Source organism: Cebus imitator, unplaced genomic scaffold (assembly GCF_001604975.1).
Source record: "Cebus imitator isolate Cc_AM_T3 unplaced genomic scaffold, Cebus_imitator-1.0 Scaffold129, whole genome shotgun sequence".
NCBI classification, from domain to species: domain Eukaryota; kingdom Metazoa; phylum Chordata; class Mammalia; order Primates; family Cebidae; genus Cebus; species Cebus imitator.
In genome coordinates, this window is record NW_016107444.1 from 6,445,035 (window position 1) to 6,470,678 (window position 25,644).

The 25,644-nt window shown below is 44.4% G+C and overlaps 1 protein-coding gene across 9 annotated transcripts in view; it reads right to left on the reverse strand.

Annotated features, from left to right (window-relative positions):
* Nucleotides 1-25,644, reverse strand: part of RUBCN (rubicon autophagy regulator) — a 74,628-nt gene that overhangs the window by 11,100 nt on the left and 37,884 nt on the right. For 4 of the 9 annotated variants that reach the window (XM_017541015.2, XM_017541009.2, XM_037742933.1 and 1 more), the window contains 12 exons: nucleotides 24,125-24,127; nucleotides 17,771-17,854; nucleotides 17,239-17,398; nucleotides 16,552-16,658; nucleotides 15,127-15,283; nucleotides 13,988-14,521; nucleotides 12,586-12,630; nucleotides 10,349-10,444; nucleotides 9,269-9,381; nucleotides 7,731-7,941; nucleotides 6,763-6,864; nucleotides 4,144-4,218 (listed from right to left, as the gene is read on the reverse strand). In XM_017541015.2, the coding sequence (XP_017396504.1) occupies nucleotides 4,144-4,218; nucleotides 6,763-6,864; nucleotides 7,731-7,941; nucleotides 9,269-9,381; nucleotides 10,349-10,444; nucleotides 12,586-12,630; nucleotides 13,988-14,521; nucleotides 15,127-15,283; nucleotides 16,552-16,658; nucleotides 17,239-17,398; nucleotides 17,771-17,854; nucleotides 24,125-24,127 (1,687 nt within the window). The remainder of the gene's footprint in view (nucleotides 1-4,143; nucleotides 4,219-6,762; nucleotides 6,865-7,730; nucleotides 7,942-9,268; nucleotides 9,382-10,348; nucleotides 10,445-12,585; nucleotides 12,631-13,987; nucleotides 14,522-15,126; nucleotides 15,284-16,551; nucleotides 16,659-17,238; nucleotides 17,399-17,770; nucleotides 17,855-24,124; nucleotides 24,128-25,644) is intronic. The other 5 variants (XM_017541010.2, XM_017541011.2, XM_017541012.2 and 2 more) reach the window with 5 other exon arrangements.

A 25,644-nucleotide genomic window follows, 5' to 3' on the forward strand; every position in this document is an offset into this window, starting at 1 on the left:
CTCTAGGCAGTTCAAGCAGACGACTAAGTTGATGTGGAGGAAACCCTGTGAAGATCTGGATACAAGCAGACCAAGGACCCTGTTTCAATAAAAAAAAAAAAAAAGTAGACCAAGTTCTAGACAGATAATTAAGGAGTGAAGAGAGGGGAAGCTAGCTATTCATCTGGATGGATTAAATGTGCCAAGTGAGAGCACTTAAGAAGGAGGTCTGAGACACTCATCATCCAAGTGGAATTTAACATAATTCTGAAACTTTTTCATTTTTCTGGACAAAAACAAGTATATTTTTCCCAAGAGAACTGATTTCAAGTGCTTCTGATGGATTAGATATCAGGTTGGTGCAAAAGTAATCACAGTTTTTGCCAATTAGTTTTGCACCAACTTAATGGAATAAGGCTATTACTACTGACTGAAAAAAGTTTAAAAATATAAAACAAACGACAACAAAAACAATGACAAGTTATAAGGAGAAGAATTCGCTGCATGTCCAGACACTAGTATTGGATAATCAGAAAAGAACTGGTTAAAACCTTGGTACCTTAGCAAACCATACAAATTTTTAAACAAAATAAGTCAGTCACAGGAAGAGTCAACTTCAGAATACCCTGGCCAGTTTGATACTGGTTTCCATCCTGCTTTCTTTCTAGAAGTTAAGGTGACACACAGCATATCTGGGAACCCAACTCCAACACATTTTCTGTAATTGCTGACTCAAAAGGAACCACTTCAAAATGGAGAACCCAAAATCATTCTTGTTTTATAAAGAGAAAAAAAATCAATTAAAAACGAGATGAGGGCCGGGTGCGGTGGCTCACGCCTGTAATCCCAGCACTGTGGGAGGCCGAGGCGGGTGGATCACGAGGTCAAGAGATCGAGACCATCCTGGTCAACATGGTGAAACCCCGTCTGTACTAAAAATACAAAACATTAGCTGGGCATGGTGGCACGTGTCTGTAATCCCAGCTACTCAGGAGGCTGAGGCAGGAGAATTGCCTGAACCCGGGAGGCGGAGGTTGCGGTGAGCCGAGATCGCCCCATTCAAATCAAGCCAGGGAAAAAAAAGCGAAACTCCGTCCCAAAAAAAAAAAAAAAACGAGATGAGGGAGAAGCAACTGATTACCTTGAATTGGATATAATTAAGGCACGTCAGAATATATAGCTCACGAACTTTTCTCTTTACTATGCCAGCTAAAAATTTCCTGTCTTTCAGCTCCAAATCTGCCCTTGTTTCTTTCTGCCTGCTCTGCAATAACGGAGCTGGACACAGAAACGTTTCTCCTTTGCCAGCTGGTGTGATGTTGGATTTTGCAGGAGGCAGAAGGGCTTTCTCTGGCTGGTTCTGGCTGCTCCTCTAGGCTGACTCCTGGGGAAGCACGCCTTGGGCAGCTTAGCAGCAGAGTGCCACAAGGGGGGCCCCTCAGCAGCAGCTCCCCTCGGCACCTGCCGGGAGAACGTCAGTCCTACAGTGAGTGCCACTGGCACTCCTATGAAGTGCTTTCACCAGTACCCTGGAGTTCTGAGACAGTGCCTCCCATGGGCATCCTCCCTCAGCACCCCAGAGAACAGTTTCCCAGTGACAGCTGTTGGCATGGCACCTCCCCATGAAGAGCGTCCCCTGGCACCATCTCAGGGCACCTCTGTGCTTCAGGGAACTCCACCATCCAGTGAGCCAGGAGGTCTGGACCACAGCCTTGGGGTTATGTCACTTCTTTACATTTATTCCTGGCCAGGCTGGTCTCAAACTCCTGACCTCAGGTGATCCACCCACCTCGGCCCCCAAAAGTGTTGGGATTACGGGCGTGACCCACCACACCCAGCTTCTCCTGTGCACTCTTGAGAGTCTTCTTTACTCCTCATGAGCCACTTTCCCATTACATGATTCCCCCATTATAGTTAATAATTCTTTATATTAAACTTTCCCTATTCAAATTACTGTGTAGTTTCTGTCTCCTGATTAGACCCTCACTAGACACATCTATGCAGAAGGTAAAAACTCTGGAAGAATCTACAAAGGAAGATAAAGAAAAACTGATGTAGCTATAATAGAAGAAAGTGGAGATGGGGAAAAAGTAAGAACAAAACTCTAAATCCAAAGAAGTTGAAAAGACTGAGATTGGAGCTTATGAAAGATATTAAATCAACTGAGCAGACACCATCAGCAGAAAGAGATGAAGTAAAAAGACAGACACAAAAAATTAAGTGTCAGTATCATATAATTTTATTTATATGAAGTGTCCAGGAAAGGCAAATCTACAGACACAGCGGGTTAGCAGCTGAGTGGGGCTGGAGTGGGAACTGGAGTTAACCGTGAATGGACACAGGGACACTACTGGGGTGACAAAAATGTTCTAAAGCTAGAGTCTAGTGACAGGTGTACCACCTGGAAAATTTACTAAAAGTCGCTGAGTTGTACACTTGAAGTGGGTGAATTTTTTTTTTTTTTTGAGACAGGGTTTTGCTCTGTCACCCAGGATGGAGTACAGTGGCACGATCATGGCTCACTGTAGCCTCGACCTCCCTGGCTCAAGCAATCCTTCCACCTCAGCCTCCAGAGTAGCTGGGGTTATAGGCACACACCACCACACCCAATGTTTTTTTGTAGAGACGAGGTCTCACTATGATTCCCAGGCTGGTCTCCAGCTCCTGGCCTCAAGAAATCCTCCTGCCTCAAGCCTCCCAACATGCTGGGATTACTGACATAAGCAGTCACGACGCCCAGCCTAAAAAGTAGCTTTTTAAATGAAAAACATTTCACATTCTTAGTGTAAAACCAGTCATGTGTATAAAAATTTTAAAGCCCCCAAAATGGGGAAAGGAAGGATGCTAGAAAGACCAAACAAAGGCATGCCTTGTGGTGAACGCAGCCTGGACATGCTCCGCTGGAGAAGTGGCTCACAGTCAGCTCATGCACCAGGAAAGGGCTGGGACCACAGACACCCTGGAAGCCAGCTAGAAAGTGCATCACGATGACTCCTTCTCAAGCAGGGAGACTCGCATTAGAATAAATGACAATCGTTCAGGAGGAGAAAAAAAGGAAACTAATTACTTTTATTTCTCTAATCTTAAAAAAATTAAGTTGATACCATAATATTTATGCATATTTACAAGGAACATGTGATATTTAGATGCATACATACAATGTGTAATGGTCAAATCAGGGTATTTAGAATATCCACTGATTGAACATTTATCATTTCTTTGTGTTGGGAACACTTCAATCTCTTCCAGCCATTTTGAAACACACGGTATGCGAACTACAGCCACGCCACTGCTACTGAACACTAGAACTTACTCCCTCTAACTGTATGGCTGTTACAATTAACCAGCCTCTCTTTAGGCCTCAACCCACATCCTCTGCAGCCTCTGTACCTATGACTCTTCTCCAACTCCATGAGATCAACTTTTTTAGCTCCCACATACAAGTGAGAACCTGGGAACTCATGTAATATTTGTCTTAATTTCTTTAAATCTTGATCTAAGCTTACATAATTATTTCAAATTCTATCCTGACAATATTAACAGTTTTAATAAAAAGTTCTGAGTTTTGTTGTTGTTTCTGTGTTTTAAAGCCATTCTGAGCAGAAAACTGCTACTTTCTTTCAGTGAACCTCACCTACAGAAAACCTCCTTGTTTGGATCATAAAGCAAGAACAAATATTCACCCCAGTAAATCCTACTTGCACACAAAGTACCTAGAAGAGACAGCTTTCTGGAAGTTGGCTCTGCAAATTCAAAATTCTAGAGACACTAAGCTTCATGCCACTCCCTCCTGCTTTTGCTGCCTGATGTGTGGCAGGAGCTTAGGTAGAAGTCTGAACTACAACTCTTCATCTAACGCTTCTAAACCGTCCAGTACCTCCATCAGTCACAGTGAGCACTAAATCTAAATTTATCAGCGTAGGGAGGGACCAGCAAGGACAAACTCGAGGAGGAAGACTGCTGGGTCCCATGAGGAAGAATCTGTGAGTATCTGAATTGTTCCTGGCTTGCTGTCCCGGCTTAACTCCAGTTTCTTCCGAGTTCTCCAGCCCCTGCAGCTCTCGTAACCTTGGCAGGTATCATATGATTAGGTGTACACGAAAGCGGGTGCAACATTCACACACATGCATCTATGAGCACGTCCACACTTCCAGGACAGGCTACCTGAGAACATGGAGGCCATTGACACTGACAGTCCGTTCTCTGACATGTGAGTCAGGTTAGATCCTTCGCTACCATCTGTGTGACAATGATCATAAAGGGCCCTTTAGTATTCCAGCAGGAAATAAACTAACAACAGTTCTATACCATATGTTCCTGCAATCAAAACTTGACACTTGCTCCCAAACATGAAATGGAGTTTAGGAACTGAATCCATAGGTAGGTGCTCACTCTAGTTTGGAAGAGGGTTATTGCTACTTCCTATGCCAAGCCCAGCCTCAGGGACCTCCTACGGCAGTGGTTCTCAGCCACGGGTGACGCTGGCGATGAGGGAGGCATTTCTGATTGTCTCGATACCGGCATCTAGACGGTAGAGGCTAGGAATGATGCTGAGCACCTTACAGTCCACAGCCCCATCCCTCGTAATGAAGAATGATCTGGCCCATGGGTTGGAAAACCCTGCCCTAAGGTCTTTTCCTTTAAGGACTTCTGTTCTGAACTGACAGAGAATTAGTTGATTAAACACCTCCTCAGGGCCCACAGCTGCAGCAGCAGTGTCTAACAGGAGTGTCCTTTGGGCCTCTGCTGGCAGGCTCCTGACAGACCATAGCTTCCTCCGCTCCCTGCTTTGCTGCAGGGAACAGATGCAGTCGTCAAGTGCACTGTTCTACACCCAGTTAAGCAGCCTGTTCTGAGCTGACCTCACTATTCTCCTCCTGATATTCTGACTGCTGATCCTGAGAGCCAGGCCAGAACCCTCTTACTTCCTTTTAAGCAGGAGATGAAGTCAATCACAGACTGTGGTATAACAGAAAATACATATTTGGTCTTTGTCTGCAGTTCCTGGTAAGGCTTCCTAAAATTCTTGGAATTTCTTGAATCACAGCAATGTCTTTTATTATTCAAAAGCAGCCCTTTTCAATCGTACCTGAGTTTATGCTAATGAGGGGACTCCAGGCAGGCCCCAGACAGACAGCTTCACAACTGGGGGCTATCAAAAGAACCAAACAGGTCACTGGAGGGTTGGAAGTTTTACTCCCCACACCTCCAGGGAGGGGAGAGGGGCTTAAGGCTGAGTTCAATTACCAATGGTGATGACAGTCAATGGTGTCTATATCACGAAACTTCAGTAAAAAACTTGGAACAGTGATGTCAAGATGGGCTTCCTGGCTGATGAACACATCAATGAACCGGGGAGGGTGGTGCACCTAGACACACGGAGCCAGGAGGAGTTCCTGCGCTCACCATCTCTTCACTACTCCCTATGTACTTCTTCAGGTAGCTGTTTATTTGCAGCCTTTTCAATAGGCTACAATCCTAAGTATAGAGCTTTCCTAAGTTCCGGGCATCATTCATGCAAGAAGGCAGTCATGGGAATCTCTGAATTTGTAGTCAGCCTACGGGCAGAAGTGCAGGTGGCTTGGACACCTGTGTCTGGCATCGGAAGCGAACGTAATCTCACAGGACTGTAACTAACTCCAGGTAGTTAGGGTCAGAGCTAAACTGTAAGTCACCCAATTGATGGTGGAGAATTGGAGAGGAGTTGGAAAATCACCTACAAACAAAGAATTAAACAAACAAACAAAAGGAGTTTTAAATGACTACCTATTGTCATAAATAGAAATCAGAGACATTAAGGAGAACATAGAAGGAAGATTTCCTGAATACCTGGAAAATACGTGAAAAACACTGAATTTCTGAATGGAGAGGAAACGTGGTTCCTACATCTGGAGGTCTGTGCAGGTGAATGGGCTCTCTAGATTGTACAAAGAGGACATCAGAACCTCGTGCAATACAAGATCGACTTGTCATCACATGGTAATGTTATAATGGAAAATTACAGACAAAATTCACCTCTGTCTACAGACACAATGTTGTAACAGAGAATTACAGATACCATTCATCTCAGTAAGGGGACTAGTCTTGGTTTCACCCATGAAGGAAGAGCTTATGTCCCTGAACCGGTTTTTTTGTTTGTCTGTTTATTTTGCTGATGGAAACTTGAAGAAATCTATGATTTGCAGGAAGGGGACATTAACCTGATTTAACACAACTGCCTTCTCAGACTGGAACCCTACTGTTCCTCTGTGCTGATACTTCCAAGAACAACAACCACAACCACAATAACAATTAAAAAAAAAACTTATCTGTGACGGTGCTAAGCAAGTTAGCACTGGCTGGACAGAGATTAAAGCTCTACTTCGTAAACCTATTTTTTTTTCCTTTTTTTGTCCCCCGCCCCCAATGATTCCTTTTTTTCTTTTTCGCTTTTGAACACTTTGAAACAATTGCAGTTGTGCTATGGAACAGGAGATAACAGGATTCTAATTTCGAGCAGTGTGGATCAGCCCTACAAGCTGAAAGGAGGAATCAGAGTGGGAACGAGAGAAAGATACCGCTGAGGAGGAAGCATCGGGGTGACACCAGCAACCAGCCACTCCGCCTGACACCTGCTTTCAGTGTTCTCTCCTACTTACATTTTAAAGGGGTTTGTTTGCAGCAACAGGCTAAAAACAATCCGCAACAAAGATCTTCTACTTGGGAAAAACTTCTCACCTTATGATTCTAAATGGAAAGAAACAGGGAATGGAAGTTCCCTTGTAACAAAGTGTCACTTCTTACCTTGGATTTCAAATTCATCAACCTCATCAGCAGAGCCAGAGTCAGAGAGCTGTGCCGAATCACGTGAACTGAGCTGGGAGCTGCTGGAGGTCACCCGAAAGCCTGTTATGTTTAAAACAAAAAAAAAAGGAATAAACAGGGCAGAAACGGGTCTTCTTGTTCTTGCAGTGTCACAACAAAAAGGATCTTGTGTGACTTCAACAGAGAGAAACTGAGACTTTCCCTTTAGAAAGTTTCAGGCAGGCTGGGCGCGGTGGCTCACGCCTGTGATCCCAGCACTTTGGAAGCCCAGGCAGGCGGATCACGAGGTCAAGAGATCAACACCATCCTGGCCAACATGGTAAGACTCCACCTCTACTAAATATACAAAAATTAGCTGGGAGTGGTGCCATGTGCCTGTAGTCCCAGCTACTCAGGAGGCTGAGGCAGGAGAATCGCTTGAACCCAGGAAGCGGAGGTTGCAGTGAGCTCAGATCGCACCACTGCACTCCAGCCTGGCAACAGAGCAAGATTCTGTCTTAAAAAAACAAAAAAAGTTTCAAGTAAATAGAAGGTACTACTACCTGGGAAGCAAATCTGGGACTAGTGTTCTTAGTCCTCATATCAGAAAGCCTTTTTTTTTTTTTTTTTTTTAAGAGACAGGGTTTCGCCATGTTGGTCAGGCTGCTCTCAAACTCCTGGCCTCAGGTGATCCACCTGCCTCGGCCTCCCAAAGTGCTGGGATTGCAGGCATGAGCCACTGCACCTGGCCTGGAAGGAAGCTATTTCTGATGTAGGAAACAGACAGACTCTAGGATGAGTACTCCTAGAATGGTAGGAAAAAAGTAGGACAACATCGAAATATCTTTCTGACAGCAGAGGAATCACTGGTTTGGGCAGAACATTCCAAAGGAAGACCCATAAGGTACTGAGCCTTATGCTGAAGCCATGAAAATGTGGGAACAGAAGTGTTCACAGGCTCCACTCACTTCCGTGCTCAGTCTCCTGGTACACCGGGAGCAGATTCTTGGTGCGGATTTGCTGGCGCCGAAGGCGGATCTTCTGCTTCAGTTCCTGGATCTCTCTGTCACTGTCCTCCTCTTCCACTTCCTCCTCTTCTAGGCACTGGCTCATCATGTTGCACTTCATCAGCTCGATGGCAGCAATTAAGGACTCTGAGATGCTAAAGTGGGCGTTCTCCTGGGAGAAGGAGAGCACCAAACAGGCTAAGGGTTACAAGTATCAAATGACACATTGACTATGATGTTGGAAAGGGAGTTTCCAAGATAGGAACTGTTTCTATCAAAAACGCCCTGGGGAAATGGACATTTCTACTATGAGGAAGGCTGATGGCCAGAAAACCTATTCTAGGTTTTCTTCACTCTCTTACTTTGCCAAGTCTGTCCCTTCCTGTCTCATTTCTACATAAAAATATAATAGAGAAGAGATCCAGGATTTCAATCAGGTTCTTTCCCAAAATCATACACCTGTACACAAAATATTAAGGTAAACGCTATGTCTCAACATGAAAGTGCTTTGTAGGCTATAAAATGCTACACAGATGTGATTTATTGCTTATCTGAGCCTTATAACAAAAGATAGCACAGGGCACGGTGGCTCACGCCTGTAATCTCAACACTTTGGGAGGCCGAGGCAGGCAGATCATCTGAGGTCAGGAGTTCGAGACCAGCCTGACCAGCATGGAGAAATCCCATCTCTACTAAAAATGCAACATTAGCTGTGCTTGGTGGTGCATGCCTGTAATCCCAGCTACTTGAGAGGCTGAGGCAGGAGAACTGTTTGAACCTGGGAGGCAGAGGCTGCGGTGAGCTGAGATTGCACCACTGCACTCCAGCCTGGGCGAAAGAGTGAAAGAGTGAAACTACATCTCAAAAAAAAAGAAAGAACAAAAGATAGAATTTGATTGTGGAAATAGTATTTATCTAAGGTGCCAGGGTCGAGGGAATGGCAATCATGCAGGAAAACAAGGCTGCCAGGCACAGCGGCTCACGCCTGTAAATCCCAGCACTTTGGAGGCCAAACCCAGGAGTTCAAGACCAGGCTGGGTGACACAGGGAGACCCCCCATATCTACAAAAAATAATAAAAACAGCCAGATGTGGTGGTGCATGCCTGTAGTCCCAGCTACTCAGGAGGCTGAGGAGGGAGGATTGCTCGAGCCCAGGAATTGGAGGCTGTAGTGAGCCATGACTGTGCCACTGCACTCCAGCTTAAGTGACAGAGCCAGACTCTGTCTCAAAAAAACAAACACATACACACAAACTCAATGCTTCTCTGCCAGGTTGGCTTCTAAGATAAAATCGCTAATATTTTGGACTCAATGAGGAGCACAGGCTCCCTGCAGAGTTCCCCAGAAACAGAACTTGCTGAACTTACCTTTACTATGAACTGATCTTTACCCATGTCACTGCTATGTACCCAAAACCTTGTGAGAACAAATGGCACCACAGACCTTCAGGCCCAGCCTCCCAACCATGAGCTCTTCATTCGTCCCCCAGGTTTCCCACCTTCTCCAGGTCTGCACAGCTGCCAAAGTCTTGTTCAGAGAGGTAGCTGATGAGGGACTGTCCTTCCGATGGTCGTCGGAACATGCCTTCTGAGCACAGGTACCGACTGCCTTCTGTGAGGAAATGCGGCGTGGAGGTAAAAAGCTTAGGCTTGAAACAGCCAAGCTTCTTCAAGAAGTCGTAAGCTTTTAACATTAAAGATGCTCCCAAGTCTTCCCAGGTAACTGGGAATTAGAGGTTGGAAAAAGATGTCTACCTTCTAAAAGAATTTCTTGCACTTTGGGAGGCCGAGGCAAAAGAATCACCTGAGGTCAAGAGTTCGAAACCAGCGCGGCCAACATGGTGAAAATCCATCTCTACTGAAAATATAAAAAACAGCCGGCATCATGACCGGCACCTGTAATCCCAGCTACTTGGGAGGCTGAGACAGGAGAACTGCCTGAACTCAAGAGGTGGAGGTTGCAGTGAGCCGAGATGGTACCACTGCACCCCAGACTGGGCAACAAGAACTGTCTCCAAAAAAAAAAAAAGAACTTCTCGGACTTGTAGAATCCCAGAGCACTAAGCCTCTTGGTTGGAAATGGTAGAACAAACAGAGAGAAGCCAAGAGAATCCTTTTACCATCTAAAGTTAAAGAGAACGTGCTCTCCCTCATACCGTACGAAAGAGAAGTAATTTAAAACTCTGGGCTGGGAGTCAGAAAAGGACACCAATGGCTTCCTCCTGTCCGTGATTTCTACGGAGAGTCTGTCTTCTGGTTATGAAGCCCAGACACTCCAAGGTCTCTTTTCAAGGTCCATCTCATCCACTCAGAGAGCCATGTCATCTGGACCGACTGACACACCTGATGCTAACACCAGAGTGTAGAGAGGGTGGAACCCCTACGTCAGAGAGGCCCAAGAGAAATGGCAGAGCAGTGCGATTTCTCGCACGGGTTGAAAATGGCAAAAGGGCGGCTGAGACTGTAACAGTGTGTACCCTCTGCAGAGCTGAGATAAACCCCAAAGCCCAGAGCTTAGCAGGCACAAGGGGTGAGCAAAGAAAAGATACCATTTTAGCCCTGGCCCTCCTAGTACTCACCATACTCCATGTACAGAGAGCTGGGTGTGCCGACTTCACTGCTTTGACCAGAGTAGGGCAAGGAGCCTCTCGGCTTCGACTTCTCATTGCAGGATTCTAACAACAGTGACCACCAGGAAGTAAAGACACACGTACGAAGTGAGCAATAGATACATTCCCAACTTTGGAGTTTCAGCATGTCACTGCTCCCCTTCCCAAAGCCCTCCCAAGCAGGAGAGAGGTGGCACACCAACAGGGAACAGCCTAAGGATACAGAAACACATGGGGGGAAGGAGATGGGAAGTCAGTGCATTCCAAGTGGAAAAGAAGAAACGTGATCCAGAATGGGGCAACAAAAAGGTGAGAAAGAATCAAATCAAAATGGATTCATGAAAAGTGCTTCTCTTTCCTTACACCTTTAGCCAAACCTTACAGGAATATCAGCCAATTTTTATCCTCTTGACAAACCAATTTAGAAAATTGTTTAGATGGTAAACAAAGACAAGTGCATTGAAACTTTTCTGACATCTTGACATTAGGTTTTAAAGTAACATCAGAAGGTTTACATTCACTAAGGAAATAAGATAAAATTCAGCAATGTCCTAAAAAGAAGCATCAAGGCAGTGCTGGAGAAGCCAAGGAAGAGGGCCTCGTAACCAAAGGGCTCAGTTACAGGGCTTGGCCCGTCCTTATTGAAGCAGTAAGGGAGGGAAGGCTGGCAAAACAGAAAACGCCTGAGAACAAGAGGAGTGAGAGCTGGGAGGGGAGAACAGCAGCAGGCAGGGCTCGCAGGAGTGAGAAGCCGACACTCTTCACAAGGAAACAACATTTCCAGGACCACAGAGGAAGAACAGGTGGAAAGGCCAGGTGGGTGCTTGCTTGGAAAATGGGCAGGAGGCGGTGGGAGAATGAACGATTGCGCTGCGTCTAACCCATTTCCCTGACAGATGGTGCCAACTTGCCGGCTGCTTCTCTCACAAGAAATGCTGCTCTGTGAAAGAGACAATTTTGTGTTCTTCTTGGGCTCAAACACGTCTGGTATCCCTGGCCATGGCCTCTGCTCCTCCCTACTGAACTGAGGACAAACTAGTCATCACCATGACGCCTTGCTAAAAATCCATGACTTGGAAGGGCCCTCTGAGATTCCCAAACAGCACACAACACAAACTCCACTATGACCTTACCTCTTTACACCATGTGGCCATTCAGCCTTTACTTACTGAGTTCACTACCCCCTAACATTGCCATTTAACTAATTCTTAGATTTCCTTACACTCACTTGATATCTGCTTTCTTACAATTTCTTATCTCCTTAATAACAATGCTATTAATGATGGCCCTGCAGACTTTATTCCTTTTTAACCATCTCTTCTCCAAGCTAACATACTCAGTGGCCCCACCCATTTCCAGGAAGCCAGAGCTCTCAGTCCCCTCTCACTACTCTGCCTGGCAGTCACATTCCAGTGTTAATCTCCATGAATTACGGTACCTAGGATGGAGCACAAATCTCAGTTTGAACACCATCATGAAAACCAATGAAACAGATTCCAATCACTAGAAAAATCCTATGCAGTACCTGGAATGGGGTGCAGGGATTTATAGGAAAATGAAAACAGGTGAAAGAAAAAGGAAAAAAAGGGAACTCCAGGAGAGGAAAAAAAAAAACAAAAAAAACAAACATGCAATTATATCTAAGACCACAGAAAGGGGATAAAATACATTCTGGTGTTAATTCAAGGAAAATAAAGTCAGCCATAGGAAGTATTCAGTTATAACAAAAATTCTGGGCCAGGTGTGGTGGATCATGCCTGCAATCCCAGCACTTTGGGAGGCCAAGGCAGGAGGATCACTTGAAGCCAGGAATTTAAGACCAACCTGGGCAACATGGTGAAACCCTGCCTCTACAAAAATTTTTTTAAAAAGTAAAAAATGTTTAAAAAAGAAAAAAACATTCTGCCACTGATTCATCATGACGCCCCAGACAAATAGCAGGCCTCAGTTTCACCTCTGGAAAAACTGAATTGATAAGTCTTGACTCTGCCTCCCAGAAGCTGTTGAAAGACTGAATGAGGTATTTGGAATTGTGTACAGAAAACACATCATATGAAATACTGGTACCATTTTAAAGACAGTTCCAAGCATCACAACAAGACCAGACTAGCCAGACTTGATTTGACACCAGACTGATTTAACATTTTGAACTAAGAAAAGTGGTCACAGAGCAGAACAAAGAGGAGGTCGAGGACCGATTCCCAAACCTGCAATGGGATCTTCAACTATAATGGTGATATTCCTGGGGCCTCCTGTAGGTAGACAGACAGGTGCAGAGAAGAGTCCAGACAGAGCAAATGAGGATACAGAGAGAGAAAAAAGTGTCCCAAATTTTGCCTAGCAGCAGTGGGGATGTAACTCCCAAGAGGGAACCCCAGTTGTGAAGGAAGAATGACTCGTACAAGAAGCTATGCATGACCCTTCTGCACACATTTTCCCTGGCTCCCTTTTCCAATGCAGTTACCGTGGTTTCTGGAATCCACATGGATTCAAGAATGGGGGCAGGGAAGTTTTACATGCTCAAAGGCCAGTGGCTTGGAGTGCAGTGGACGTCAGGCCTGCAGCAGGAGATGCGAAGTGAGGGTCTAACCCAAGTAATCTTCACATCTAAGAAAGCTCATGGGAAGACAGGCTTCAATTTGGAGATTCTTCTCCTAAAGATTTCCAACAAGTCAAATCACACTCTTGAGTGAAAGCAAAGACAAAAGTTTGTAATTCTGAAGGTTTCAGAGGAGGGCCTCAGCACTCACCTTTATAGAAATTACAAAGAGAAAGCAATGGTATCTCCAGTTGCTAAAGAAAACCCTTTTTTTTAGGTCATTAAATTTTTTTGTATTTTATTTTTATACTTTATTTCTGGGGTTTTCCTGACCCAGAATGGCTTTGAGCACACAGCTCCATGCTATACTTGCTCTTCTGGAGATCCTGCCACAAACAAAACCCAACCAAAGCCTGCCAGATACCACAACCCAGGGAAGATGGAGGCAGGGGTATGGCGAAAGCAAGGAGACCCACGCTCCCCACATGTAGGGTGCCCTGCCGTCAGCTGGTGTCTGGTGAGGGAGGTCCCGGCGGCCAGGGCCTCCTCATCTGACTGCCTCGCAGCCTGAGTCAGCGACACAGCCATCAGCCCCGCCTACTTAGCTGCTAGGTCGTGTCACCCCTTCACTTCGTTTTCATGAGAAAACCCCAATGTCATTCTACCTCTCTCGCACTGGTATTATTACACCCTGGCCAAACTCCTAAGATGTCACAGGAAAAGACAGAATTTAATGGGATTATTTTTAAAGCTCATTCATACTTTGCCCTGATCCAAGAGATACTTTTAAAATGCCAACTGTGATGAGTCACGCTATCCTCTGATGTTACTAGTCAAGAATCCAGGAAAACATTTAATATTTAGCAATGTGTAAAGAAACAAACATAAACATAGTTAGAGATTTTGAGTATTGGACTTTGTTACAAACTTCTCCTTTTCATTATAGATGTCATGGCGTCAGAAACAGAACATCTCTTTCTGCCATCTGAAAAGTCCCAATAACAAACCTTCCCTTCCACTCTCAACTCGGGAGGCCATGTTGCTAGCTAGCAGCTGGGGCTCCTCATTACCTGGAGCTCCTCTGGAGGCGATGCTGGTATCCGAATGGGAGCGAATATGGCTCTTCTTCGCCCCACTGGTGACAGCGAGTGTCTGCCCCTCTGAGAAGCTGGACCTGCGGAGGACACTGGACAGCTGGCTCTCCCCACCTCCTTCCTGGTCCCCTAAGGAAGACGCAGCAGAATCTGGCTTCTGGGAGCTGCTGGAGGAGAACAAATTGGAGCTGCTGCTCTCAGCATTGCTGCTGTGACTCTGACAGCTGGCTGTCCGGCCTCGGGGGTCCAAGTTGCCAATGGCCAGGTACTCAGGGCCCTCACTGGCATCACTGGGGGAATCATTCTGGCTGCTGACCCAGGATGCCTCCGTGGGGTTGGTCAGAGTACTGGAGCTCATGTCATTTGGGGTCAAGGGGGAATCCCTGGCTAGTGCAGGGGCTGAAACCAGGGGGGCTTGGATGGTTTCATCCTCTGCTGGTGAGATGTGCCCTCTGCTTTCTTGAGGTTTCCGCGGAGGGCCAGAGAGTGAAAAGGAAGTAGATCTTCTTTCTAGAATATAAAAGGAAATGGTAAGGGGAGCAAGGTGAGGTAGCATCCTGCAGTATGTATGAAGGACTTCCTCACAGCTAAGTTCAAACTTTCTATTGTTACTGGGTGCCCAGGATACATGATGTCACCTCAGAAAAGGCAAGCCAAACAAAGTATAAAACTATTTAGAAGCAGCTAAGTCAAGAGTATGGGCTCTTGAGACAGTGGCTTTATTGCTTATTAGTATGCACTCCTCATCTGAAAAATGAGCAATAATATTACCTACCTCAGAGGACTATTTGAAGACTCAAATGGGATAACGCATACAAACTGAATACAGCAGAGCTTAGTCTATGATTGGCAATCAATCAGTTACCTAGTATTTAAATGCCTTCCTGGCAATGTGGATTAGAAACCCAGGGGAATCTAAAAACATCTCCCTCTTCTGTGACTTAATAATTCTACTGAATTATTTTAGGCTAGTCACTATGTAACTTAAAGATGTCCTTTATTAAGACAAACTGTACCAACCCAAGGCTCAATTCCAAGCCTATGAGTACCCACAAAGTCTTCTTACTTTCCACGGCTGGTGTAAATGTAATGACCACCTTTTCCTGCCCTCATACCTGAGCCATTGCTGGGCATGGACTGGTGGAGGCTGGAGAAGGACCCAGCGCAGGAGTGCTGGGCGTGGCTGGTCGGAGGGGTGTGTGTGGGACTGGGCAGGGCTGTCAGGCTCTGGCTTTTCGTCACCAGGAGCGGGCTCTCATGCTTTCTGGCAAACTAAAAAGCAAAGCAAACCCAACAAATGTGTCAGAGTTAAGGACGGCAGGCCTGGGGCCACTCAGTTCTGCAGAAATGCTGGTAGAAGCTACCTTTGGCAGTAAGCCTGGAGTTTAACCACAGCCTGTAGACACAGCAAGACTACCTTCTACTACAGTATGTAATTCACAACTTTGAAACCACAACTCCTGCACTGGAATCCTTCTAGCTGACAAATCAGGAGTACTCTATTACAAAGGCAGCAAAACAAAAAAACACGCATGTGGAATCAGAGGTCAGACAGACTAGGGTTCAAATCCAGGCCTTGAGATTTACAAGCTATTTGGTTCAAACTTTGGACGACTTAGCTACTCTGTGCTCATCAACCTCCTTTATAAAATGAGATCAATGCCCACTTAAAAGAGTTATGAAGATTCAAAGAGATGATCCATGTGTTATACATAGCACCATGGCTGGCACATGGAAAGTATGCAATGGGGCCAGGCGCAGTGGCTCACGCCTGTAATCCCAGCACTTTGGGAGGCTGAGGTGGGCAGATCACTTGAGGTCAGTTTAAGACCAACCTGGCCAACATAGTGAAACTCTGTCTCTACTAAAAATACGAAAGTTAGCTGGGTGTGGTGGCACACACCTACAATCACAGCTACTTGGGAAGCTGAGATCACGCCGCTGTACTGCAGCCTGGGCGACAAAGCAAGGCTGTCTCAGAAATTAATTATTAATTAAATTAAAAGAATCTGGACAGATAGGGGATCCTCTTCTATAAGAAGTGGGGACGCTGATTCCATTCCAGTTAAGGCACTAAGTGGAGTATTAGCGACGGGTAAGTCAATTTTAGACAACAAATTTTCTTTGTAGTATAAAATTTTGTTTACATCGAAGGAAAAAAACATGAAAAAATGACCTCTTGTAACATTAAGCTATGCCAGGTCTGAAGGTCCGACAGTAAACCTTACCCCTGATTCAGAACCATCCCTCTTTTCCCCAGATCTTTTCAAGGATTAAGGAGGTACTTCCTCAAAGGATACCAACCATTTAACAAAATATACCTCCCCACTCCCCGGCTTAGGTCTAATAGCATGAGACCTAAGCTCAGACTTTCTACTTCAATAAGTCCTTAACAGTACTTCCTCTCCAAGCATTTTTAAAAGTGAAAGCCTTTCAGCTCACAAAAATGCCTATGTGAAAAAACAGTTTGCTGTAGACAGTTATATCATGCTGAGATGCAGGGACCCAGCAAAGACATGGATAACTCCTCGTCCTCTTACCATGGACACATCGATCTGAGCCAGGAGGCGAGGGTTGTTCTGTTCCACTGCTTCCAGGCACTGGAGCATGGCCGTGACATGAGCATCACTTAGCAGGAAAGCCGTATCTGGGGAGAGAAAAGCTACCACAGTGATAAAGCCCAATAGGGAGGCCTTGGGAGAAACTCAAGGAAAGAGAAAGGGAGGGGTAAGATGAATGAGGAAGAGTCATTCATGAATGAGGGTGAAGGGAAATCAGAAACAAAGAGAAGAGGCTAAGGAACGTGCAGTACAGCAAAGTGGCCAAGACGTGAGGCTTCAAAGTCAGAAAAATGCAGATGTGAATCCTGGCTCTGAGTGACTTTGGCCAGGTCAACTAACCTCCTTGCCTTGTTGACTGGAAAACAGGAGTACCCATACCCAACTCTCAGAGTCGCTGTGGAGATGCCGTATAGCAGTGACCGGCAGGCAGGAAACTCCTGGTCAATGATGGTTTGTGCACGTGCGGCCGCTGGGGATGACCCTAACATAAAGCTGGACTGTGTGTCACTTGGGAAGTGAGAGGGAAGACTGGATATGTGTTTCTGCGTAGAATCCCTGTGGCATCAAGTGAAAAGCAGAAGGCCCTGGTACTAGACGGACAGAGGAGTAGTGAAGTGGGTGACAATGAGGAAGCACAGGCAAGAGCCCTCAGTGGCCTCCACCTACCTGTGTAGAACTTTCTGATATACTGCCTGTCCCCGAGCAGGGGCCGGAGCTGGGCTGACAGGCAGTGGAACTGCAAGCTGTGCTGCAGCCACAGCTCTGCAACAGCATGTTCACTCACACCTGCAGCACTGCTCTGGCTGTTCTCATGCAAGCTGATGAACTGCGAAGCAAAGGGGTATGAGTCAGACATACATCCTGGTAGACACAGCAAGACTGAGGCCTAACGACCTGAGAACTAAACTGAGACAGGTAAGGGAAATGCTTTGAAAAGCTTCACCCTGGGTCCCCTATAAGCAGATTTTTTTGAAAATAACAAAACTTTAAAAGTGACCTGGACCAATGGGTTTGCATGCTTTGTTTTTGTTTTTTAAGAAAATCAAGTTGGTCCCTAAAGAGATAATTAATTTCCTTTCCTCAGTTGATGAGAAATTTGACACATTCCATCCTTGGAGCCTAGAAGATTCTTCTGACAGAGCATCAAACAATGAAGATCCACTGCTCCACCAGCACCCAGCTCTTCTCTCACTCTTACCTTCTCCACATGAAGGGCTGAGTGGGGACTGAGCCACCGGATGTCTTTCACAAACTGCCAGTAATCAGTCTGGCGGCAGCACACCTGGTGAGGGAATGCACAAAATGAGCAAATCGCTACCATTCTGAACCAAATCTAGTTCTAGGGTTAGCATTTAAAGAGAGGAAAAAGGGCATAACCTTCCCTTGCCTCGTCAAAGGTTCTCAGCAGCAATCAAAGCAATACATACAGAGGCCAGGTGTGGTGGCTCACACCTGTAAGCCCAGCATGTTGGGAGGCTGAAACAGGAGGACTGCTTGAGTCCAGGTAGACTGGCCCATCTCTACAACAATATTTAAAATCAGCCCAGAGTGGTGGCACATGCCTTCGTCCCAGCTCCTCAGGAGGTTGAGGTGGGAGAATCACTTGAGCGTAGGAGGTCAAAGCTACAGTGAGCCATGACGGTGCCACTGCACTCCTGCCTGGGCAACAGAGTGAGAGCCTGTCTCACACACACAAAGGAATACATACGCAGGACGTATGTTAACCCTTTTAAAGAATGATCGTTAAAGATGATTTTAATCATTCTTTTGAACAGGTAACATATGCATAAGATATATAAGGTATACAGTGAAAATAATATGTTTTCCTTTCCTTTTTTTTTTTTTTTTTTTGAGCCAGTAACTCTGTCGCCCAGGCTGGAGTACAGTGGCATGAGCTCAGCTCACTACAACCTCCGCCTTCCAGGTTCAAGCAGTTCTCGGGCCTTAGCCTCCCAGACAGCTAAAACTACAGGACCCACCACCACACCTGGCTAATTTTTTTATTATTAGTAGGGACAGGGGTTTTACAGTTGGCCATGCTGGTCTCAAACTCGTAGCCTCAAGTGATCGACCCACCTTGGGTCACTTGTGTTGGGGTCACAGGCATGAGTCGCTGCAACCAGCTGAAAATAATACATTTTCTACTCCTTTCTCTCTACCATTCTGCTTCCTAAAAAATAATTCTTAAAACTAGTAAAGAGTTATTTGTTAAAAGCCGGAGATGCATGTCTTTAGTTCCTACTGCAAGCAAAATCAAATAAGGAAACATCTACTTTTCCACGCCACACAGGTCAGGAAAGAGCTGTGGAATCAAAGAAATGTCTAGACCTAGACAAAACAGGCTGACACTGGAATAGGCCTAAACATGCAAAATGTTTCTATCATAACAAACCAACTGTTGTTTTTTGATCATCTTTTCTGAGACTACTAGGTAGGGATTAAAACTAACAACTGAATAATTAAAAATATATAGAGCTAGCACAAGTATCAGGAGACAGACCAGGCCAGGCACGGTGGCTCATGCCTGCAAACTCAGCACTTTGGGAGGCCGAGGTGGTTGGATGCTTGAGCCCGGAGTTTGAGACCAGCCTGGGCAACATAGCAAAACCTCACTCTACTAAAAATCCAAAAAATTAGCTAGGTATGGTGGCACATGCCTGTAGTCCCAACTACTTGGGAGGCTGAGGTGGAAGGATCACAAGAGCCCAGGAGACAGAGGTTGCGGTGAGCGGAGATTGCGCCACTATACTCCAGCCTGGACAACACAGAGAGAGCCTGTCTTAAAAAACAAACAAAAAGGAGACACAGACCAATCAATGGAACAAAATAAATAGCCTGGAAACAGACCTTAAGATATATCAGAACTTAATATATGATCCAAAAACCACCTCAAAAGTCAGGGGTGCTTCTTTCTAAAAAGTCTTTCTCCTCATTTCTACACTGGGAAGGTGGAAGTGAGAACTGGAAACATCAGATGTACAGGCTCTTTTGACAATAAACATCACGAAGACCTTTATTACTTTGGCGGTAGTGTGGCAGGGATTCTGGTCTCTGGTTCCGAGGATACTCAGTGGCCAGGGCTGGGCAGCAGTGGGATACCAACTCCAGCGTGTCTCCTGCTTATGTCATTTTTAAGTGAAAAGCATCTAAAATTGGTTTCTTTTCTTCAGACAAAATTTTAGACTAACTTAAACACTTAAACTTTTTTGTTTGGGGAAAAAAATGAAAAAAATCGATCATTCAACAAATATTGTCGAGGAAATTGGCTGGCTAGAAGTAGATCAATTTAGGCATTCTCCTCAAATCATATACCAAAATAAATTCCAGTTGTATCAAAGAGTTGAATAGGAATAAAGAAACTACAAGTACACTAAGAAAAGTAAGGATATTGGATCTCTAAGTAAAAAAAAACTTTCAACATTTAGAAGCAAAAGTGCAAATCAAGCCAGGCATGGTGGCTCATGTGTGTAATCTCAGGCCTTTGGGAGGCTGAGGCGGGAGGATCACTTGAGGTCAGGAGATCCAGACCAGCCTGGTCAACATGGTGAAACCGGTCTCTACTAAAAATACAAAAATTAGCTAGGGACTCGGGAGGCTGAGGCAGGAGAATCACTTGAGCCCAGTAGGCAGAGGTTGCAGTGAGCTGAGATGGAGCTGCTGCACTCCAGCCTGGGCAACAGGCTGCCTCAAAAAAAAAAAAGAATGCAAATTCTGATCAGCAGGTCTTGTTACAAAAGTGCAAATCACAAAGGGACAGACAGAGGGATAAATCTTACTAATCAATTTCTCTACATAAAAAAATAATGTTTAGCATTTTTTATAACAGCAAAAATGAAAAAATATATAAATGTAAACGACTTGGGTTTTTTTTCTGGAGACAGAGTTCCACCCTTGTTGCCTGGAGTGCAATGATACAATCTCGGCTCACTGCAACCTCCGCCTCCTGGGTTCAAGTGATTCTCCTGCCTCAACCACCCAAGTAGCTGGAATTACAGGCGCCTGCCACCAGGCCCGGCTGATTTTTGTATTTTTAGTAGAAACAGTTTTGCCATGTTGGCCAGGCTGGTCTCGAACTCCCGAACTCAGGTGATCCACCCACCTGAACCTCCCAAAGTGCTGGGATTACAAGTGTAAGCCACCTTGCCCAGCCTATATGTAAACTTGAACATTTATCAGTAGGGTACTGTAAATGAGGGTACACTCATGTATGTAATATATACATATTAAAAGCAATACTACAAAAAAAAAGACTACAGTGGTAGACTCAAAAAAAAAAAAAAAAAGAGCAATGCTTTATTATTTGCTGGAACAGCAGGCCGGGCGCGGTGGCTCACACCTGCAATCCTAGCACTTTGGGAGGCCGAGGCGAGCAGACTGCCTGAGCTCAGGAGTTTGAGACCAGCCTGGCCAACACAGTGAAACCCCTCTACTAAAAATACAAAAATTAGCTGGTGTGGTGGCATGCACCTGTAATCACAGCTACAGGGGAGGCGGAGGCAGGAGAATTACTTGAACCCAGGAGGCAGAGGTTGCAGTGAGTCAAGATCACACCATTGTACTTCAGCCTAGGCAACAGAGCAAGAATCCATCTCAAAAAAAAAAAAAAAAAAAAAAATCACAGAGTAGAAAAGCCCTTTCTAAGTATCACACAAAGACCTAAGAGAAGTCATAAAATAACTGATTAATTTGACTTACTAAAAGTCATCTATTTTGGCACAGTAAAAGCCACCATAAGAAATGTGAAAAGACAAACTAGGAAAAGATATTTGCAACTCCCGTTACAGACAAAGTACGTATTTCCTCAATAAATAAAGAACATCTATTAATCAGTAGGAAAAGACTAACGATCTACTGAAAATGGGAATATAATAGGAAAAAGGTAACACGGAAAAAATTTAATGACTCTTTTTAAATTTTTTTACACCACACAATCTTAAGGCTTATTCCATTCAATGACTCTTACAACATGTTTTCATGCTAAGAGAAGTGTAATCTTTACTTTTCTTTTTTTTGCCCCCTGAGATGGAGTCTCGCCCTGTCTCCCAGGCTGGAATGCAGTGGCATCATCTCAGCTCACTGCAACCTCCCGGGTTCAAGCCATTTTCCTGTCTCGGCCTCCCAAGAAGTTGGCACTACAGGTGCAGACTATCATGCCTAGCTAATTTTTGTATTTTTAGTAGAGACAGCGTTTTACCATATTAGCCAGACTGGTCTCAAACTCCTGACTTCGTGATCCACCTGCCTCAGGCTCCCAACGTCTTGGGATTAGAGGCATGGTTTTTTGTTGTTGTTATTGTTGTTTTGAGACAGAGTCTTGCTCTGCTGCCCCAGCTGGAGTGCAGTGGCGCAATCTCGGCTCACTGTAATCTCCACCTCCCAAATTCAGGCACTTTTGCCGCACAAGCACACACCACCATGCCTGGCTAATTTTTGTATTTTTAGTAGAGATGGGGTTTCACTGTGTTGGCCAGGCTGGTCTTTGAACTCCTGACCTCAGGTGATCCACCTGCGTCAGCCTCCCAAAGTGTTGGGATTACAGGCGTGAGCCACCACTCCTGGCCTCTGGTAAGGGTATTTATATACATAAATTCCTGGAGAGCAATTTAGCAATAGCTATCAAAATTCAAATGAACATATCCTTTAATCTAAGAATTCTAGGAATGTATCCTATGGTAAAGGGCAAAATGATCTATACACAAGTACTGTTACTCATAGCAATGACTGGAAACAATCTCAATATCCATTCAACAGGGGACTGGCTAAATAAGTGATGGTACATACATACAATGGAATATTATAAAATGACAGCTGTAGGAAAGAATGAAGCAGCTTTTTATGTAATGATTTGGGATGAATTACAAAATATATTAAGTGAAAAGGGCAAGATGCAGAAGTTACTACAGTATACTATCATTTACATTTAAAAACTTGTAGGTACAGCAAAGAAAATTATTGGTGATTGCTTTTATGAGCATAAAAATTCTCTGGAAGGGCTGGGCATAGTGGCTCATGCCTGTGATCCCAGCACCTTGGAACCCAAGATGGGAGGCTACCTGAGGCTAGGCGTTTGAGACCAGCCTGGGCAACATAGTGAAACCCCATTTCTAAAAAAATTTTCTTTAATTAAAAAAAAATTATCTGTACGGAAAATAGCAAATGATAGTTTCCTATGTGATCAGAAGGGAGCAAGACTTTTAACTATACACAATTTTGTACTTTTTGCTTATTTAGCTATGTAACATATACTGTTCAAAATTAAATATTTTTAAAACAAGTTATAGAGTGAAATATATAATACAACCTTGATATTTAAAAAAAAAACACATAAATACATAGAAAAATAAGAAAATATACCTAAACGTTAGAGTGGCTATTATTGGTTAGTGTTGGGATTATGGGTGGTATTCACTTTCCTCTAAAGTCTTTTTGGTTTTTTCTGAATTTTCAACAAAGGAAATATATTACTTACATGTTAAGAAAAAAAAAAAAGAGGTCTTTTTTATTATTATTGATTTTTTAATTGGACTATCTATGTTGCCAAGAACTAGTTGTTCCTTGTTGGTGGCAAAAGGGGGAGCCCTTTCACTTCTACTCAGCTCAATAATCTCAGGAACTAAATGTCTCCATATTTCTAAGCAACAGTAAAGACGCTATCAAATATGCCTTGCCTCATGGAAGGACTAAAAAGGCAGCCCAGATGCATGCAGGAAAAATGAGATCCCTCTAAGAATATGATCATGATGTTACAGCTTTCCTAAGATCCTGAGTGATTTTTTTAAAAATACAACTCACATTCCGTAACACATCCTTTTGAAAGCACAGAGGGGACATGACCAGCATGAATCATTCCATGAGTCCCTCCTCCCACAAGGGCACACCACCAAGAATAGCTCCGTGATGACGCAGCAGCCTGAAACCTTTCAAAACCTTCGTCTTTCAAAGTGAGGAAAGGGAAGGGAAAGACAAGTTCTTGACACGGACTTTAATTCTTAGATCTTCACAAGGCAAAGCAGCAGCAAGGAAACTGGCATGGATCTTTTGTTTTTGATTCTTCCCACTAAAGCCGGCAGGTGCTAAAATGTGTGTGTATACATATGACAAACCTGCCTGATTTGCCCTGCTTCTGATTATGAACACTACTGGGGTTCTCGGAAGGACAGGAGGAATGTAAAAAAGGAGACAGATGATAAAATGAAAACAGATGAAAAAATTAAAAATACTACTGCTATTTTGCAGATGACCATAAGCTTTGATATTTTTCATTCTGATGACCAGATACTGTCACAGATATTATCACTTTTTTTTTTGAGACGGAGTTTTGCTCTTATTACCCAGGCTGGAGTGCAATGGTGTAATCTCAGCTCACTGCAACCTCCACCTCCTGGGTTCAAACGATTCCCCTGCCTCAAACTCCCAAGTAGCTGGGATTACCGGGGCACACTACTACATCCGGCTAGCTTTGTATTTTTAGTAGGGACTGGGTTTCACCATGTGGGTCAAGCTGCTCTTGAACTCCTGAGCTCAGGTGATTCAGCCACCTTGATCTCCCGACGTGCTGGGATTACAGGCATGAGCCGCTGTGCCTGGCCAGACATTATCACTTTTAATAACAAGGCATGTGAACAGTGTTTTGCATCTATCAAGTACCTTTCATTTGAGAGTCTCACTGACTTGACTTACATTTCTCTTTGAGGCATAGATGGTGAAACTGTCATGTCATATGTGATTACTCTAGATGACAGCTTAATATTAGTAACAAGGCCCAAAAAAGAACCCGTTTGCTATTAGGACACAAGTGTCTGACCCACTGAATAGCAGTACCACTAATCTGGTAGCTATTTCGGTCAGCAGCCTGGGAAACTTGCATTGAGTTTCTTTTCTGTAAAACACGTTGGCATGATTCCCAACTTTCTGACCTGGGAGACTGAGTAGGTCAATGCCACAAATAAGTGTAAAGAACATCAAGAAAAAGGGCAATCTCATGAGAGAAAACAAGTTTAATTTTGGTCATACTGTGCTCAGCCTTGAAAGACAGACAGCCAGGCAGCAATGTGCAGGAGACAGGTCGTCCTCTGGACCTAGAGTTCAGCAGGTGCCTGAGGCAGGGATCGTCAATGGGTGAGAGAGGGTGCAAGCCAAGTGGGTGAGACTGCTTCAGGAAAGCACACAGAGCAGGACAGCAGAAGGGCACACGGCAGAATTCCATTTAAAAAAATGCCAAGAGGAAGGAATTCCCCGGAAAGAAACTGAGGATGGTCACAGAGGTAGGACAATGTCTCTGTAACACCAGAAAATAATGTCATACAAGTCAAGGTATGACAATGGCCACGGTGTTGAACACAGGATGACGTTTAAAGAAGTGTTCATTGGGTTTGATAATGTGGATTTCATTTTATTTAAATCGCAGTGTAAGATCACCAGTGCTAAGGACAGAAATCAGATTTTGGTGGGTCGATGTGTTTTGCAAATTCCAGTGTTCTTATTTTTTTCCAGAGGACTACAGCTAACTGAAAACTAAAAAAAGAAAAGAAACATATCTTCTGTGCCACAAACAATGCTAGGCAAATTTGCATGCCATTTCATTTAATTTTTCCATCAACCTTTATTTATATTATGAACTAAATACTATTATCCTCATTTTTACGGATGAAAAGGGCAAGGCTCAAAAAAGTTAATATTCCCTCATAATTGACTGACAGCTATGTTTTTTAATGCTTTTCATGCATTTTCTCATCTAATTCTTACCACAACCCTGAGGTGGGTGGTAGTGCTACCTTCTTATCTTACAAGTGAAGAAACATGGGAGGGCGAGGCAAGCGGATCACCTGAGGTCGGGAGTTTGAGACCAGCCTGGCCTACATGGCAAAACCCCATCTCTACTAAAAATATAAAAATTAGCTGGATGTGGTGGTGCATGACTGTAATCCCAGCTACCCGGGAGGCCGAGGCAGGAGAATCACTTGAACCCAGGAGGCGGAGGTTGCAGTGAGCCAAGATTGCGCCACTGCACTCCAGCTTGGGCGACAGAGTGAGACTTAGTCTCAAAAAAAAAAAAAGAGGAAATAAAGACAA